At 42.7% G+C, this 17,383-nt stretch overlaps 1 protein-coding gene across 1 annotated transcript; it reads right to left on the bottom strand.

Annotated features, from left to right (window-relative positions):
• Positions 1-1,053: 1,053 nt before the first annotated feature.
• Atp6v1d (ATPase H+ transporting V1 subunit D) lies at positions 1,054-17,336 on the bottom strand. Its single transcript, XM_048416022.2, has 9 exons — positions 16,906-17,336; positions 11,528-11,645; positions 7,624-7,703; positions 6,458-6,525; positions 6,217-6,261; positions 4,887-4,990; positions 4,346-4,412; positions 3,119-3,197; positions 1,054-1,675 (listed from the first exon to the last, which is right to left on the bottom strand). Exons 1-9 carry the CDS (start codon positions 17,319-17,321, stop codon positions 1,534-1,536), a joined length of 1,119 nt encoding a protein of 372 aa, XP_048271979.2. The 5' UTR covers positions 17,322-17,336; the 3' UTR covers positions 1,054-1,533.
• Positions 17,337-17,383: the final 47 nt, after the last annotated feature.

Here is a 17,383-nt window from a genome sequence, read left to right as displayed (position 1 = left end):
TGAAAGGAAAAACTCTGAACTGTGGCACACACACTCCTTCACCTCTACACATCTATACATACAATAAACACACACTCCTCCACCTCTACACACCTATACACAATAAACACACGCTCCTCCACCTCTACACATCTATACATACAATAAACACACGCTCCTCCACCTCTACACACCTATACACAATAAACACACGCTCCTCCACCTCTACACATCTATACACAATAAACACACGCTCCTCCACCCCTACACACCTATACACAATAAACACACGCTCCTCCACCTCTACACACAAAAAACTCACGTTCCTCCACCTCTACACACCTATACACAATAAATAAATACATTTTTTTTATATAATTGAAGTTAGACTACTTGGGCTTAAATTCTGGACTCCTCGTCATCATGTTCCCACTTTTTCATTTAGAAGCAATTACTCAAGCTCCCATGTGTCTCAATCTTGAAGCCATTGAATGAGCTAAAATACGTATTTTTGGACTGAAGATGTGACTTACCGTAACTGGCAAACAGTCCTAAATGTTTAAAAAAAAATCACTTAATATCTTTAAAAGTCTACCCTGTGGTAGCAGCTATCAGATTATATTAACACCAGTGTCACTCCTATAACTAAGTTGTGCCCAGGAAGCCCACAGTGCCTGGAACTGGTGGCATTAAAGTCTGAGTAATCACAGATAATCATGCCAAATCAAACAGTACTGAAAACTCAAGACACCCCAGGTCTGCCCACTTTGTCATCTCATCTACATAAACAACAAACTGTTATTTTAAAACAGCAAAAAGTTACCTAGTTAGTTCAAAGTAGGGATTAGTATTGTTCTTAGATTAGGAGGGAAATATGAAACCTACTTAGCACTGGCAGTCACTTATTAGTACCCCAAAATGCAGTACCTGTAGTAAATAAACCTAGCAACACACTCAGATAGGGAATAAGAAATGGCTCCTAGCTACAGGTCTTTGGTAAAAGCTGAGTGGCAATAAGGTCACTGATCTGAAACAAGGATATAATCACTATTATAAAAAGAAAAAGAAACAACATGTTTTTAAATCATTTTACTCTGTTCATAAGTCACATTTAAATGGGCAGAACTGCTTCCATTACAGACAGACTTATCGTGCAAAGAAAAGTAGGCGTAGAGCTGAGGACACCACAATAACACAACGGTGGCTGCGCAGCCTCAGCCAGCAGTGTCAAGGTTTGCAAGTGGGTAGGAGCGAGGGCTGCTCACAGCCGTTGGCCGAGACCATGAATGTTTGTATGAACCAGTGAAGCTACTGTACAGAGGATCGTATGACACTTTCACAGAAGAAAGTATGTAAGTTGCTGGGCAATTTTTACAAGTCTCATTCAACTGTGATAAGTGGTTGCTGAATTAGGATGCAGGAGAAATATTCTCACGGGGCATCCTTAATCTTACAGCCAGGGGAATTCTTATGCCAAAATAAATACCCACACATACTGAATCTACACTCTGAGTTAAGATGGAGCGGGTGCTGGGCCTGGGAGCGAAGGGGCTGCTACTCGAACAGCAGGTCCTCGTCCTTCTCCTCGGCCAGCAGGTTGGCAGGCTCCATCACTTCTCCAGCTGCCCTCCGCTGCTCCAACTCCTTCTCGAATTTTTCCTTGATAATCTTTTTCTTCTCCTGTATTTTCTTTAACCTGCAAAAAGGGGACTCTCTGAATGCTCTTTCAGTGAAAAGGAACATGAATGTCTTCATTCAATAAACAATAAAAAAACAGACAATAACCAAGGGACCACTGGAAACATTCATCTTCTGCCATTTTTGCCATCTAAAATGTTTGAGGAAAAATATCTTTTAATATCTGATTGCAGACACCCTAGCCTACATTAAATAAAACCTGAAATCCATTCTATAAAGGGCCAGATTCTGAGCATTCTGTTTTCAAAATTTTTGGGTCACTATAACCCTGAACATGAATGATAACTACAATTCCATGTCACATTGAGCTGCTTCAGGATCTAAGACAACATGTTCCTCTAAACACTCTTCTCACGCACCCTCCTCTTCTGCAAACTTAGAGCACGGCCCCTTTGTTTAATATTTACTCTTAACTGCTCTAGATTTTCATAAACTGGGCGAACCTTTTCTCACCACATATGGTGCTAGTTCTAGCGGTGTGATTCACTAGTTGGGAATGTCCAAGTACTATCTATCTATTACCTGCACGTGTGCAGTGAATTGGGCGCTTTGCTCAATTCATTTCCCATCTAAGGTTTTAGTAGGAGAGACCCAACACAATCACTCTTTTTCTGTTTTAAAGAATAATCTTACTAGTTTTTCTGAAAGGCATAAAGTTTTGGAGATACCATGTTTGATCTATGTGCAAAGCATGACACCGATCTTAGAAACATATTCATCCAACTCTGCAGTGGATATGCTAAGACCTGCAGATCTAAAACCACGTTTGTGTAGTATGCCTGGCTTAGTGCATAGTCTACTCTTAGTGGCTAAGCTTTATATCTGTCTACTAGGCAAGTGTGATTGAAAATTGATAAAAGTTTAATGTAATAATTAAATACAGTAAGGGAATAACAAGTCAAAAACTTTCACCTCTTTCCTTAAAGGAAACACAAGAACCACTACAAACATGTCAGCCGACCGACAGCTACCAAGTGACTGGTGGCAGGTAGTGCACAGGGTGGGTGTGTTAGATGAAGTGATGCCTCGTCTGATAGCACAACACCTCGATGGCTCATGCTACTTGGGAGAGCATACAGCTGAAAACCTACATATTAGGTCTTTAATTTCCATTTAACATTTCTAGACTGCTGTTAACCACAGTAAACTGAAATGGAAAACCAAGATGCAGGTAAAGGGACCAGCTGTTACTATTTCTTCTTTCAGTTTTATTTTCTCAAGAGTGTATATTCTGAGATAGCCCAGCCTAGCCTTAAGCTTACAATCTTGCCTTCTAAGTTCTAGGATTATGAACAAGCACCACATGCCCAAATATTTCTTGTTTTCATTAACAGAATAAAATAAACTGTGCTTATTCAAAAGAACGTAAGTACATTAGTCACGGAGCAAACTGAGACTGTACTGTATGGAGAAAAAAAAGTTAAGTGCCAATTCAACAAACCTATAGAACTCTTCTCGCTCTCTCTCATCCAGCTCTGTGATGATATAGGCAAGGGTGCGTTCAATCCGGGGAATGATAACTAGAGTTTAAAATATACATATGTGAGAACTTCAGTGCCCTTTCAGAAAATTACCAATATTCAGCTGTACAGTATTTATTATTTTCTAATTGTAGAAATAATGTGCACTTAATGCAGAGAACTTGGAAAACAAAAACACAAAAAATTAAAATGAGATGTAATCCAGCCAAATTAAACTATCTTGTAATTATTTTGGAATATGCCCTTCCAGCTATGTACGGATACCAACACTGGCCAAAAAAAATCTAACACTGATACTAAGTACACCTGAACAGGCAACAATAAGCCGCAGACATTACCTTAAATACACTAGAACACCGTGGTTAAAACCGAGAAGAGAGAACACTGGGACCATTGTACATGTCACTGAGCTCTGCTGTACATACCATGTTCCTGTTCTGTGTTGGGAGCTATCTGAAGTTGAGAACTATAACATTACTCCTTTTATTTTGGTGGAAGTTCAATGAAACAAAGACTAACACTAAAATACAGACAAGAACTGTGTTTCTGGGGTACTGGTGCAGCTCAGTGGTACAATACTTGCCCGGCCTGTACTTAGGCACCACCAAGTAATGTGGCCAGACATATTTTTAGATGAGATAATACTACCGGGCCACCAGCTGCAGGAACTTCTGTGCTTCAAGCTTTGCTCCTCTCTTACCTAAAGCTGAATAATAAACATTTCTTTCATGGAAACTGAGTTGGTTCTTCAGCCAAGAAAGTTGTTAAATAGTTGTATTTTTAAAACAATGGGATAAAAGATAGAAAATAAATGTAGCAAAATGAGACAACAATAGCCTAAAAGAGAGATTTGAAGATTTAATCTTCAAATTTAAATTTTTAAATCTTCAAATTTAAAAAAAAAAATAAAGCTATCATTCAACCAATGGAGAGAACTTAAGAAAGCACTATGGCTCGTGAGGAATAGAATTTCTACCTCACTAACTGCATGAGTGGCCAGAGGTAGATGGCATTCTGAACCCTGGAACTCCCTCAGGATGCATCTGTGTGTTTTCTTACTTGTGGACACATTTCTCTCTCCCCTGGCAGGGGCACATCTCACCTCTCAGTCTGGATTGGGCCTGAGTCCTGGTAGCTGCCTAACAAGGGGCTGATGAACAAAGGGCCTCCCAGCGGCTTTGACTCACCATGTTCGATGGCATTTACACGCCTGTTGGTTATCTTAATGGCTTCATCCAGAGTAACAAAGGAAGTCTAAAATCAAAGGACAAATTGGTAGCAAGCACACATGTCCATGACCAGTCATGCCTGTTCACTCGACCCCGCTCGGTCTGCGTACAGAAAACATTTGGGGACCCAAAGACAACTCACTTCTTTTCAGCCTGTCTTAGAAACAGAAAATGCCCACGAGATTTCTACAGAACGAGTGCTGCTTCCATGGAAAAGCATTCGCTCAGAACCCAGATGTGCAGAAACGGGCCACATACGCGGCCATGTCATGTGCACTGACCCTAGTACTGACCCTGCTGCTCTCGTCTAGCAGAGTGATCTGTGCCAGCACACACGCGCAAAGGCAGGCGGGCTTTGCTCCCGGGGTCAGTCATTAGTCATTAGTCATTAGGCTTGTGTCATGCAGGGCCATCTGAGCTGAGTGAGCTCCAGCACAAGCCCTGCTGGTGCCCGCGTGACTGTCAGAAGCCAGGCTGGAGAGGCCTCTGCGGGACACACCTGCAGCGAAGCTAGTTCCACCAGTAGTTCCACTGCTTTGGCATAATTCCTCTTTAGTTTAGCCAGCTGTTCCCCACCGCGGGCTAAGCCAGTCAGCTCATAGCCTGAAAGAACCAGCCAGACGACATTTTTGGTTAGAGAGTAAATAATCCTCCATGAATTCCCAAAAGGAAAATAATTGTGAATAATGACAAAGATGGAAAGACAATTCACTCATTCCTATTAAATGCAAATGCCAAGCACAAAATACCCATTCCAGGCTCACACGAACAGGTGTCTAGTCGACCAACATGGCACCAGGACAGACCAAGGTCTAGCTTGGTGAACAAATAAGTTTCTTGGGCTTACATTATAGGGTATGAGGTAAGTATAAAAATGAGGTGACCCCAAGTGTTGCTTCACAGAAGTCTCCTGGCATGGTTAACTTCCCCATGGCTGCACAGCTGAGCCCCCTCTAGTTAGTCTTCCATGCCTTATACACTCTAGCACCCCAGAGACCATGTACAGCTGCAACAGAATCCCTTCAGGGAATGACTAGAATCCCAGCTAAGGATCCCGTGACCCTACCTTCTCTCCCGAGAAAGGTCAACAAGCCCTTCTTAAGGGTCTCTTGCAGGTTACCACAGCTTCTCTGATTGAGACAGTAATGGCTGTATGCTTAGACAACAATGTTCCATAACATACTAAACAGAACCTGGGTTTTTATAAGGCTACTAGAGTAACCATAAGGAGAGAAATGTGTGTGCAGGTGCTGGGTATACAATCAAAAACTAAACACACTAGACAGCCTTTACCACCGAGCTACATAACCAGCCCTAGAGGGGAAACAGCCACTTCACAGGCTTGATAAGTTAGCTAACAGTGGTCAATGCCATTAGTGCAAGGGGCTTTCTGTACAGATTATTCCTTTATGTGAGCCACAATTAACATTCTGCACAATTCAATGAACAAGTTCATGAAGAAAGAGTATTTTTATATGGGAAAAGGTTAACTACGTCATTCTGAGAAGACTAAACAGTGTTACTTATCCTCACAAATGCTGCCAGATTAGGAAAGAACAATTCCATAAAGCTTGGCGTGAGCTACAGCCATCTAGGAAGATCTAGCATTCAGAAAGCATCATGGAATGTAAGATCTTATCAGACTTTTAAAAGACACAAACCGGAAATTATAAACAATTCAAGATGTGTGCAGTTTAAGCAGAGAGATAACATAGAAGTCTAGTTAGTGAATTGTTAATAAAAGACAAAGCCTCCTATTTTTAAATGGCAAGTGACTGCCAACTATATTTTTCAGTTAAAATTATACATCTGAAGATATCCACACTTACTGTCAGTTCCTTCGTGGTAATGCTCAAACACTGGTAAGGTAACGCCTGTCAAATGAAAACAATGAAGATACATGTATGGATTCACAAACTGGGCTCGTTTCTCTTTTTCTCCCACCCCTATGGTCTTAACATGCCATCAGGATGTCCTTATCTAGGAGAAATTAGGACCCTGCGATGTCTTGCAGCTGACTCGCTCAGTGTCACCATTACCCTCCAGGGACTCTCGGGGCTGGTCGGCTACCTGCCACGTTATCTTTCTTGGCGCGGATCTTCACTTGTGCTTTGTTTACATTTTGGATAACTGTGGTGCTGGAAAATAAAAAAGAAAGAAGAGCCTTTATTTAGACTTGTTGAAGAAATAAATCAATAGGGGCCCACTGGATAATTTCAGCATTGAAATCAGGAGTAAGAAGTCACATTACGTATTGGCAATGACTTTAGAGGGTGTGTTCCCAGCAGAAAACGGAAGAGAACGCTTTCCTTCTAGGTTTACTGTGCAGCTGGCTAAGCCGCTATTCACAGTCTTTATCCTAACATTCTTCTGATGTCATCCAACTCACCATCTGCTACCAAAAGAAAAGAGTATTTCCCTATAACCACATCAAATACACTCTACTAATGTTCCCCTTCTGCTGGGAAAGAAAAAAAAAAAAAAAGATTATGTTCTCCTACCAGCACTGGCAGATTGTAAGACCTGTCACTCAGCGGGCCTCCTGGCCCTCAGGTAAGACCTTCCTGACAGGAAAAGCTCCTACAGTAAGAAGGGCCCATGTCATGAAACAGGAAACTAAAAAGTGCAGAAAACAACTTCCACGTCTGTCCCTAACTGGCCATGTACCCTCAGAAACACGTTCAGTCAAAATGGGAGTAACACCACTCATCTCCAGACTTACTTAGAGAATCGGAAGGGAATAAATGGGCATAATCCATTTGCAAACCAGTATGTATGCTTTGTCAAGCTATAATGGCATCATAAAAGCCAAAAAGCTCTTGATTTTGGAGTAACAGATTCCATTTTCAAAAAATGTATCCTAGAAACAAAAATAAGTATGCACGAAAATGCTCATAGTTCATTCCCTCATAGTTCAACAATCTAGAATTCAACTCAAAAATCTGGCACTAGAAGAAAAGGTTAATAAATTATATGACTCAAGAGTGCAAACCTGTGAAACGGAGAAATGTTTAGGACACAATGTTAAATGAAAATGAGTTTCAAAATATCAAGTATTCTACACTTGCCACTTATAGAAAAGGAACATTTTGGAAGTAATAGGTCAAGGTTATAGTGTTAAAAATATTCCTATTACTGTATCCTTTGTCTTTAGTGTCCATATATTTTTTAATTAAAATGTTATGAAACTATGAAATTGAAAGCACTGTGGGTTTTTTCAAACACCCTGCTCTTACCTGAAATCTCCTGCTGTGAACTTGGCCTCAGCCAATGAAAAGGCAGCTTCTCTCATCACTTCACCCATCAGCATCTTAGTCTGATAAAGAATAAACCAACAACAACAAAATCATACCATAATTAGTAGTATCAGAAGCAAAAACTGACTTAGTAATGAGAAAATATAAAGCTCAAGTTTTGAATAATTTTGATCATGGTCCTGACAATATTAGAAAACCATGAGCCTTAAAATTAAAATAAACTCAGCAGGGCGGTAGTGACACATGCTTTTAATAGAGAGGCAGAGGCAGGCGGATCTCTGTGAGTTCAAGGCCAGCCTGGCCTACAAGTTTAGGACAGCTAGGGCTATATAGAAACTCTGTCTCAAAAAAAAAATTAAAATAAGCTCATTGACAAACAGAAAACTGAATCTAGTGAGGCTTGATTATTCTTGAATAAGTCCATGGTGACTTGCTCAAATTAATCTTCTAAATTCCTCTAGAGCCTAAAACCCCATTGGTATACAGACTCCAGAGTACAGCTGAAAATGTAATGCTTGGGAATAGTTAATAATTTTTTTAAGAGAAGAGAAACTGGGTCATATGGGTAGGAAACTAGCTGAATTAATTAAAAACCTGCTAAAATAAGGAAACATGTCTGGTGTGGGACAGATAAGAAACAAAACAGAGCATTCAGAAACAAGCCCAAATTTCTATGTGAAAATTTATTGTAATAAAAGCCCATTCAACTGTCCATCCATTCACAAAATGATAAACTTCTAACTTACAACATTCCTCCACCAAGAAAGACCCATCCTTAAAAAGGAGATAATACATATTCAGTAGAAGGACCCCCTCCATGTGTATGTCAGGTATATGTGTAGAGGGGTACTGGTTGTCCTGCTCTGGCTCTCTACCTTGTTTTATTGACACAGGGTCTCTTCTCATTGAATCTGGAGCCAGGCTAGCAGCCAACAAGCTCCAGGACCCCTACCCTAACTTATCCTCCTTGGAGTTCCAGGCTCATGAGATCACATCCAGCCTTTTGTGTGGTTCTAGGCATTTGAACTCAGGTTCTCTGGCCTCTGCGGGCACCTGCACTCATACACACACACCTACACAGATATACACATAATTCAAGACAATAAAAGTAAATCTTAAAACACACAGCACTGTGAGCAAGGTGTGGTGACATCACCTGTAACCCTAGCACCTAAGAGGGAGAGAGAGAGACAGTTCAAGATCATCCTTCATTACACAGCAGCTTGAGATCAGCTCAGGTTACATAAAACTGTTGCAAGAAAATCAAAACAAAATTAAAACAAAACAAAAAATTATAAGCCAGGTGTGGTGTTCTGCACCTGTAGTCACAATTACTCAGATTAATTAATTCCAGAGAATTGCTTGAACCATGGACAAAAAAGTAAGTCTCTCTCTCAAAACAGATAAGTAGCTATAAAGCCACAAAATAAAACAGTATTTCTCTAGCCCTTTTAGCCCTTTCAAAGCCTTATATAATTTAGATGTATAAGGAGCCCCAGGCACAATGGCTCACACCGAATCCCAACTCTGGACGAAGGAAGTAGGAGGGCTGAAGTAAATGTCAGCCTCCAGCTGGCCGGGAAGTGAGACCCTGTCTGAAAACAGGCGTGATGAGGGGAGAGAGAGGGCTAAACTTCGAATTTAACAACATAAAAAAAATAAGAATTTTTAGTTGTTTTATTTGTATTTTTAATTCAGGAGCAGAGAGTATAGTTCAGTAGAAGTGCACTTGCCTAGCAACTCTAAGTTTGTTGCTTTGAGTCTAAGAGAGTAAAAAGATCTCAACTGTCCTTTAGTTTACAGATATGAAGAAAATATTTTTTAGTGTTTTATACATTTACCAGAATGTATGACTTTTTTCAAGTGAAAAGGGAAGAAATTCACCAAGAGAATCAAGTTATCAGCGTATAGGAAAAGCTGTGCAAGCTCACACATAACTGAAAACAGCACAGACTGAAGAAAGCAGCGCCACGGACGGGCAACACAAACATCCTGAGTGCCCAGTTAGGAAGGGTGTAAGAAAACAAGCCCCCCTGTACATCATTTTGTAAGAACGTAAGCTGGTATTAAGATCTTGGCAGTTACTTACAAAGAATTTCAGTGACCACAGAAGACTGTGAAATTATTTTCTGGAACAATGTCAGCACTCCACACAGAGGAGTCATACATGTCCTCCTCCCTAGGCACTGCTAAGACTAAACATTGGACTATTATTACATAGTCCAATAACTATTAACATACTATTATTGGACTAATAACATACTATTATTCCGTTATCCACAAGGGAATGCCATACAGGTATTATAAAGAATAAGACAGATTTATGTACTGATATAAAGCTGTTTGTGTTATATCATGGAGTAAGGGAGTGGGGGAGCAAGTCAAAAATACTACAACATTTAATACTATTGTTATCTTAAAAATCCACGTGTATGCACATAATACTCTGGGTACATGCTTTCAGAAAGACAGCTTAGTGGGTAAAAAAGGACCTGATGACTTGCTCTTGATCCCATGTAAAAGCCAGAAGGGCTGGGCATGTGGTACACATCTTTAATTATAGCGCTCAGGAAGCAGAAGCAGGCAGATCTCTCTGAATTCAAAATCAGTCTGGTATACATCAAGAGTTCTAGGCCAGTCAGAACTAAATAGTGAGATCCTGTCTCAGAGGGAAAGAAAAAAAGGTGGCTCACATCTGTGATCCCAGCACTCCTATGAGACAATAGGCAGAGCTAGAAGAATAAAATCATCTGGTCATCCAGTCTGGCATACATAGGTCAGCAGCAGCTACCAGGAGACACTGCCTCAACAAGGTGGAAGGCAAGAACCAACTCCTGATGTTGTCTTCTGATCTCCACCATGTGCTGTGACATATGTGTGTGTACCCACATATAAACTACAATAAACAAACTCATATTTAAAAAGATTCTAAAACTAACTCAGAGAAATGAGAGATGGAATTTCTGGAGGTAAGAAAAGACCCAGCAAAAGAATCTTTAGTTTTGAGAACGATTATGTATTGTTTACACACTATTCTGTATAATTCACCCACCATTTGCCCAAAATAACCACTCAACGAAACCTACTATGCACTGGCACTGTTTCAGGCACTGGGAATAGAATACTGAAAAGACCAAGTCCTTATTCTCTGGAAATTCAACTCTGTAGTAGAAGTGAACCCATTAACCAAGAAAACATCATGGAGTAGAATATGCTAGAAAAAGAATAAAATGAGGAGAAGTAACCCAAGCAGCTACTTCAGATTGGATGACCGGCAACAGCCTCTCGGACGAGATCAGAATGGCCAGAGAAGCCAGTCAAAAGAAGTTCTAGGGAGCCAGATACAATGCTTATGCCTGTAATCCCAGCACCGAGAGACCGAGGCAGAAGAGCTACCATGAGTTATCCTCACCTACAGAATAAGACCCTTTCTCAATTTTAAAAGGATGAAGATAAAAGCATCTTAGTCATAGAAGAGAATGCACAGGCCCTTGAAGGGGACTTCAGGAAGAACACATAGGTGAAGGGGGCAAGCGTGGCCCCGAGGACATGTGGCAGAGTTAGGTGTTACCACGCAACTTAAATCTTCCTGTGCACATGTGCCAGCAGTTCCCTGTGACTGCTCCGACTATAAAGGATTATTCTTTTTGAAAGGACAAAAATTGATTTAAATAATGTAAAGGAAAATTAGGAAGCAGATATTTCCCTCAGTGGTAAGGTGTGTATCAGCATACATGAGGTCCTATGCTCAATCCCCACTACCAGAAAGAGAGGTAGTAGAGAGGGAGAGAGGGAGGAAGGGGCATGGAGGAAGGAAATTTTACTTGGTTTTCTTTAGACAGACATTGAATAGATGCCCTGCTCTAAGCAAAGCTTACTCTACCTCTATTATCTTCTTCAGGATCTGTCGAAATCGAAGAGTTAAGGCATCAGATTTTTTCTTCAAGAGGTTTCGGCCTGTCTGTGCTCCTTTTAATCGAGCCTTCATGATGGTCTGAGCCCTACAAAAACAAAGCAAACACATTTATTGTCACCACTTAAAAGGCACAAGAAATACCTCTACAGCAGATTTATGTGCTGCCTTATAAGAACAAAGACATGAATGTGCTCATTCCGATGCAAAGAACAGCTCTTCAGAGGACTCGCAGAAGCTAGAAACGGCTTTCTTTAGGAAATGAGGCTTGGGGAAAACCTAGCTTACTTTGTTACCACTACACTTATGGTACATTCTACACTTTTTCTACAATGATACACTGTGTTTCTATTGCTCGCATGGGTTAAAGTGCTTTCCTGTCATAAACCAAGATGCTATCAACAGCTTGTATTCATTTTTAAATGTGTCCAGTAACAAAATGTATATATAAGACCCGGAAGTGGCCCACTAACCTCAGAGTGAAGCCTCCTAAGCCTACTGCATTTTTTCCTCACCAGAAGTCCTAACACCAAAATAAAGTCAGTAATAGTGGAAAATGATATTGGTGTTTTAGTGGTCACATGACAGATAAAATTTCACAGTGAGAAAAGGGGTTTGGGTAATAATATACTCTCTCAGAGTCTGCTCGGCCCAGGCACACAGAAAAATAGCATGTATTAGTGAATCTGTGGGCAAATCCTTTGATTACTAAAAACTTCCATTAGGAGGTTAAGGTAATTCTACAAATGGAGAAAACCTTAGACATTAACTTTAGGAAAGTGGGACTCAGAAAAGTAGAGCAATGCCCCCACAGTTACTCATGGAAGAGCAAGCAGGCAGGAGTTTGAGCCAGATTTGATTCCAGTGACTTGCCCAAGACTCAAAGTAAGGCTCCAGCCTAGGTTCACCAGGCCCCAGCTCCACACTGTTTCCCTTGAAAGATGTAGTCGCAGCACCTGAACAGCTCTCCATCTGAAAGGTAGTTAGCAGTGGGCGAGTGCAGAGACCAGCCTTGCCAGAGGTCTAATCCAGTGAAGCCGCTTCGGCTTCCAGTCTAAACAAGAGCCATCCACACCAATGTGTACACAAAACATTCTGCACTGTTGACACTAAATACCAGAGTTAAGATGCAAAAGATTGGAGGAGGGACTGGGAAGATGAGTCAGTGTGTAAGAGCACTTGTTCTTCGAGCCCAAGGACCCAGGTAGACAGCCGGGCATGTCTGCATGTGCCTGTAATCCCAGCACTGGGAGACAGACACAGACAAATCCTGAGAGCTCCCTCATCAGGAGTGTAGCCCAAACCACAAGCTTCTCATGAGACTGTCTCAAGGAGAAGTAGAGAAAGTAATAGAGGAAGACACGAGACCGTAGTGAGATTTTATTCGTATTTTAATAAATAAGGCTTGCCTGAAGTTCAGAGAGTAAAACAGTCTCACTGATCAGCCTTATGGACCAGGCACTAGGATTAAAGATACACACCTTTTATCCCAGCAGCCACACTAGTTGCCATAGAAACCGGGTAGTAGTGGTTCATGCCTTTAATCCCAGCAATAGAGAGTATAAAATGGGAGGAGACAGCTCTCAGAAACAGTCTCATTCTGAGATTCCTGGAGGCTGCCATTTTGGACTGAGGTAGAGGTAAGTGCCAATGGCTGGCTGTTTTGCTTTTCTGACCTTCAAGTTGAATCCCAATTTCTATCTCTGAGTTTTTATTACTTGTGTGGTGCAGGAGAATTGTCTGTATTCTGTCAATCATGTTTTAAATAAATGCTGATTGGCCAGACAGGAAGTATAGGTGGGAAAACCAGACAGGAAGTAGAGGTGGAACAAAGAGAACAGGAGTATTCTGGGAAGAAGGAAGCTCTTCCCAGAGTCCAGTCCAGACCACCGAAGAAGCAACATGTGACATGCCCCACTGAAAAAGGTACTGAGTCACATGGCTAACATAGATAAAAATAATGTGCTAACATAAGTTATAAGAGCTAATAAGTAGCCTGAGCTAATGGGCCAATCAGTTTTATAACTTATGGAGATCTCTGTGTGATTTTCTTTGGGGCTTTGTCGGCTGTGGGGTATCAGGTGGGACAGAAACCCCAAAAAGCAGGCCCCCTCATGTTACACTTGTGGTACACCAGACATCCTGTTCTGATCTCCACAGGCACATGTACCCACAGATGGGCATGCAGCACATGCATGCACACACACACACTCACACACACACATGGAGTGGGGAGACAAAGTTGGATAAAATTTAGGTTGCTCCTAGCACTGCAGATTCCTGCAAATTTGGAGCTCATGGATGAACTCATGGATAAACTAAAACTTAAGTTCACTCTAGATGACTGAACTTCTGTGAGTAGAAGTTTTCAGTTATTGAGACTCAAGAGTGACTAGAACTAGATACAGAGTGGTGAAAGTCTGTAACCCCAGCACTTGGGAGGTTGAGGCGAGAAGATTAGAAGGTGAAGGTCAGCCTGGGCTATATAATGAGTTAGAGGCCAGTCTGGGACACGAGACCAGGCCTGAAAAAAAAAAATTAGAGAGAAAGAAAAGAAAGGAAAAAAAGGGTGACCTGTTTGAACATTTATAACAAACAAGACTTCACCTGACTTCTACTAACTCTAAGGTTCTATGCCCCTTCCCTCCACGCCCACCCCCTCCACCACTACCCCAAGCTTGAGACAGGGTCTTGTGTAGCCCAGGCTGGCTTCAAACCCCTCATCCTGGCTCTTCTTCTTGAGTACTGTGCTTCAGGCGTATGCCACCACACCCAGTTTTATGTGGTCCTGGTGGTTGAAGGCCCCCGTATTGTACACGTTGGCCAAGTACTCTACCCTATGGCTGAGCCACATCCCTAGGCCCTCAAGGGCCTCCTTTGCTTCCACCTAATTTGTTTCCTTTTCTCGGGTGATACCTGAATGAAAGCAACATTCCACAGGACAACAGCACCAAGAATACGCAAGTGAAGCCAAAATTAGTACTGTGTGATCTCGACCATGGCTGTTAAACCTGTTCTTTCTGTTTCATACCTGCTCAGCCTTAAAAAAAAAAGAGAAAGAAAGAAAGAAAGAAAGAAAGAAAGAAAGAAAGAAAAGTTTGACCTTCAGCTAAAACAGTGACTTTGTCTCCTGCTGAATCAAAGCCATCTGACTGTATGACAAAGAACCTGCTGTCAAGCTGTGGGAAAAACATTTACTTCCCACACCTCACTTCCCCTGGACCAGCAAGCTGAGTGCTCTCAAGTAACAGCTGCTGCCCTCACTCCCCTATCGTTTTCCTTTCCCAAAGAAGTCCATTTTCACCTCCTAGTCCTAATTAAAAGCTTCAAAGTAAAGCTAAAAGCAGACTAGCGTTGTGACTAGTGATTAAATATGGCCAGACATTACTTGAAGCATTGAGACCACGGAGGGCGAGGCAAAGCTCAGCTCCACTCTGGTTCCTGCGGACATGCCTGGGCATTTGAAAGAGGATGAGTAAGACGGAGCAGAGCCCGAAGAGTGAAAATCACTAAGGGCTGAGTCCAGCCTGTGGCTGGGTCAGCAGCATCTGCTCGCTGACCATCATACAAGGGACGATTCTAGCCTCACAGAGACACCGTCCTTCATAAATGGCTCTTTCAGGTCCCTGACACATTTGTGAGTTATACAAAAATATATATCCAATTGGGGGAAAACAAACCTTTTTAAATAAATGTTTTGTGATAGAGAGGTCTGGGATCAGGTGTTAGCTAAAACAAGCGTTGAATTCTTCTGCCAGCTTGGAGTTTTGTTTGTTCCAGGCACGCTTGTTATTTTTACTTTTGAGGCGCTGAGGGATTCAACCAGGGCTTTGTGTATGCTAGGCAAGAGCTCTGCCGCTGGGCTACTATAATTGGTATGAGGGGAAGACTGGGGTCGTCCTAGGGGCATAACCTTATGTTTCTGGCAGCCATGTTGGAATCTGGTGTCTCTCTCAGTAAGGTTTGGCTGGGGTTATTACACGCTGAGTTTTGAGATCACCCTAGGGACATCTGGATTTTTGTCTGTGTGGCAGGCAGTGCGTTTCTCCACGACTAGCCTGTCTGTGCAGTTAGTACAACTTGCCACTTCAAAGTCAGAGAGGTGAAGGTGAAAAAGGGTTTTAAAAGAGTAATTAAAGCTCTCTCATTCATTCAGAACTACACACACCAAGGCAGAGATGGACATTCAGATGGGGGGGGGGAGCTGGAGAGACTCTGCAGTTAAGAGCACTTGGCTGCTTTTCTAGAGGTCCTGGGTTCAGTTCTCGGCACCCACATGGCAGCTCACAACTGTCTGTAACTCCAGTTTCAGGGGATCTAACACTTTTACACAAATGCACATAAAAAATAAATTTAAGAGTCCTCGGGTTCTGTGAGGAGGAAAAATAAGATAGGATATAGAAAACAATCCAGTAGCACACACATACCCACCCGTCCAAACAGGATCTGAAGAAAAAGACCGAAATATCAGAGTAAAAACTATTTCCTTCTTCAAAGACAAGAGCACAAATAAGAACTATCTTCACTCTCCACAAGTCAGGATGCGTATTTGAGAAAAACGTAAACTTTCCTTTACAAATGTCATTTCCCCTTACAAAGATGTGGACCAAAACAGAAAGGCAGCCTGAAACTCAGCCGATCCCCCATTCCAAAGCGAGGGTTCAAGGACCATTTTGGGGGAACCTCCTATGCATTAAAAGATGCTCCCCTAGTCCAGGAGATGGCCCACAGGTTAGCGGGAGAGAAAGATCCCACAGTAGAAATATCCGCGTGACAACGTCATGAGTGACACTACGAGGGAGGAGTGCTTCAGAAGACCAGGTACATCGTCCCACAGCAGGTGACACTGGGAGGGATTCAAGATTAAACCCGACAGCTGCGTGCGGTAGGGCGACTCATTCATTCAACGCTACTCTGGCTCAGAGCCGTCTGTATGCTCTCATCACATAACTTCGGTCAAAACCACCTTAGCGTCTCCAACTCACCCGTCAGCACTGACGAGCCCTGTGAAGCAGAGCTAGTGACGGCTCAGTTATGTAAACTGTGTGTGTGTGGCTCAGAGGTGTGGGGCGGGGGAAGTGAGTAAAGACCTCACAGCTCCAAAAAAAGCCAGCAGGCGGACCCCTTTTCGTTTGCACTGTAACCATTTTGCCCCGTCTGTTCTCTCAGAAGGAACAGGTAAGAGGACCATCGGGAAGCCTCGCTCTCAACTCATGGACAGACCCCCAGGGAAAGCTCAGGAGCCGCCCCGAAAAGAAGGAAGCAGGCTGGTGGCCAAGGGTACGCAGGCATTCGCTCCGGGAAGGTGTTCCTGAAGCTGGGGCCACTTGTCCTATTCTTTGACTTACATTCGCGAAGGGAAGATTTCAATCCGGTCTTTGCCCGACATTCTGACGGTGACAGTTCGGCTCGGGCCCCCAGCCGGGCAATCGTGACTGCAACACCTCCAGAACTGGTTACCACAGCGCCTTCCTCCACTGGAGTCAGCTGATGGAGTCACTTGACCCTCTCGCGTTGCTAAGCGGCTACAAGGATACCGGTCCCCACTTCCGGTTCCTATTGCGAGAGGACAGAGAGGGTGGCGTGGGCTGGCCTTGAGGAATGCCCGGATGTGGAGGCGCGCACAGCCCGGAATTCCGGGTCGCTCCACCGCCCCTCCCGCCGGCAGGACGCCGGTAAAGATTGCAGCATGTTCTGAGTGACGGATCCGAAGATCACGCGACCCTCCTCTTCCTCGGCGTCCCATCTTTCGCCACAGCGCCATCTCTTGGTTGACTAAAACTTAACGTAATCATTCTGGAGCAAGAAACAGAATCTGACCTCTTC

Source organism: Myodes glareolus, chromosome 11, assembly GCF_982192425.1.
Source record: "Myodes glareolus chromosome 11, mMyoGla1.1, whole genome shotgun sequence".
Classification (NCBI taxonomy): Eukaryota; Metazoa; Chordata; class Mammalia; order Rodentia; family Cricetidae; genus Myodes; species Myodes glareolus.
Note: the sequence above shows the minus strand (reverse complement) of the source record. Positions and strands in the feature narration are given on the sequence as shown.

Bases quoted from the DNA above. Each gene is read 5' to 3' on its own strand.
- Atp6v1d (XM_048416022.2), bottom strand. From the start codon at position 17,321: ATGGCGCTGTGGCGAAAGATGGGACGCCGAGGAAGAGGAGGGTCGCGT. The intron at 11,646-16,905 runs GTAAGTCAAAGA...TTGTTTTTGTAG, and splicing joins GAAATCTTCCCTTCGCGAAT to GGCTCAGACCATCATGAAGG. The intron at 6,262-6,457 runs GTAGCCGACCAG...TTCATTTGACAG, and splicing joins CAAGAAAGATAACGTGGCAG to GCGTTACCTTACCAGTGTTT.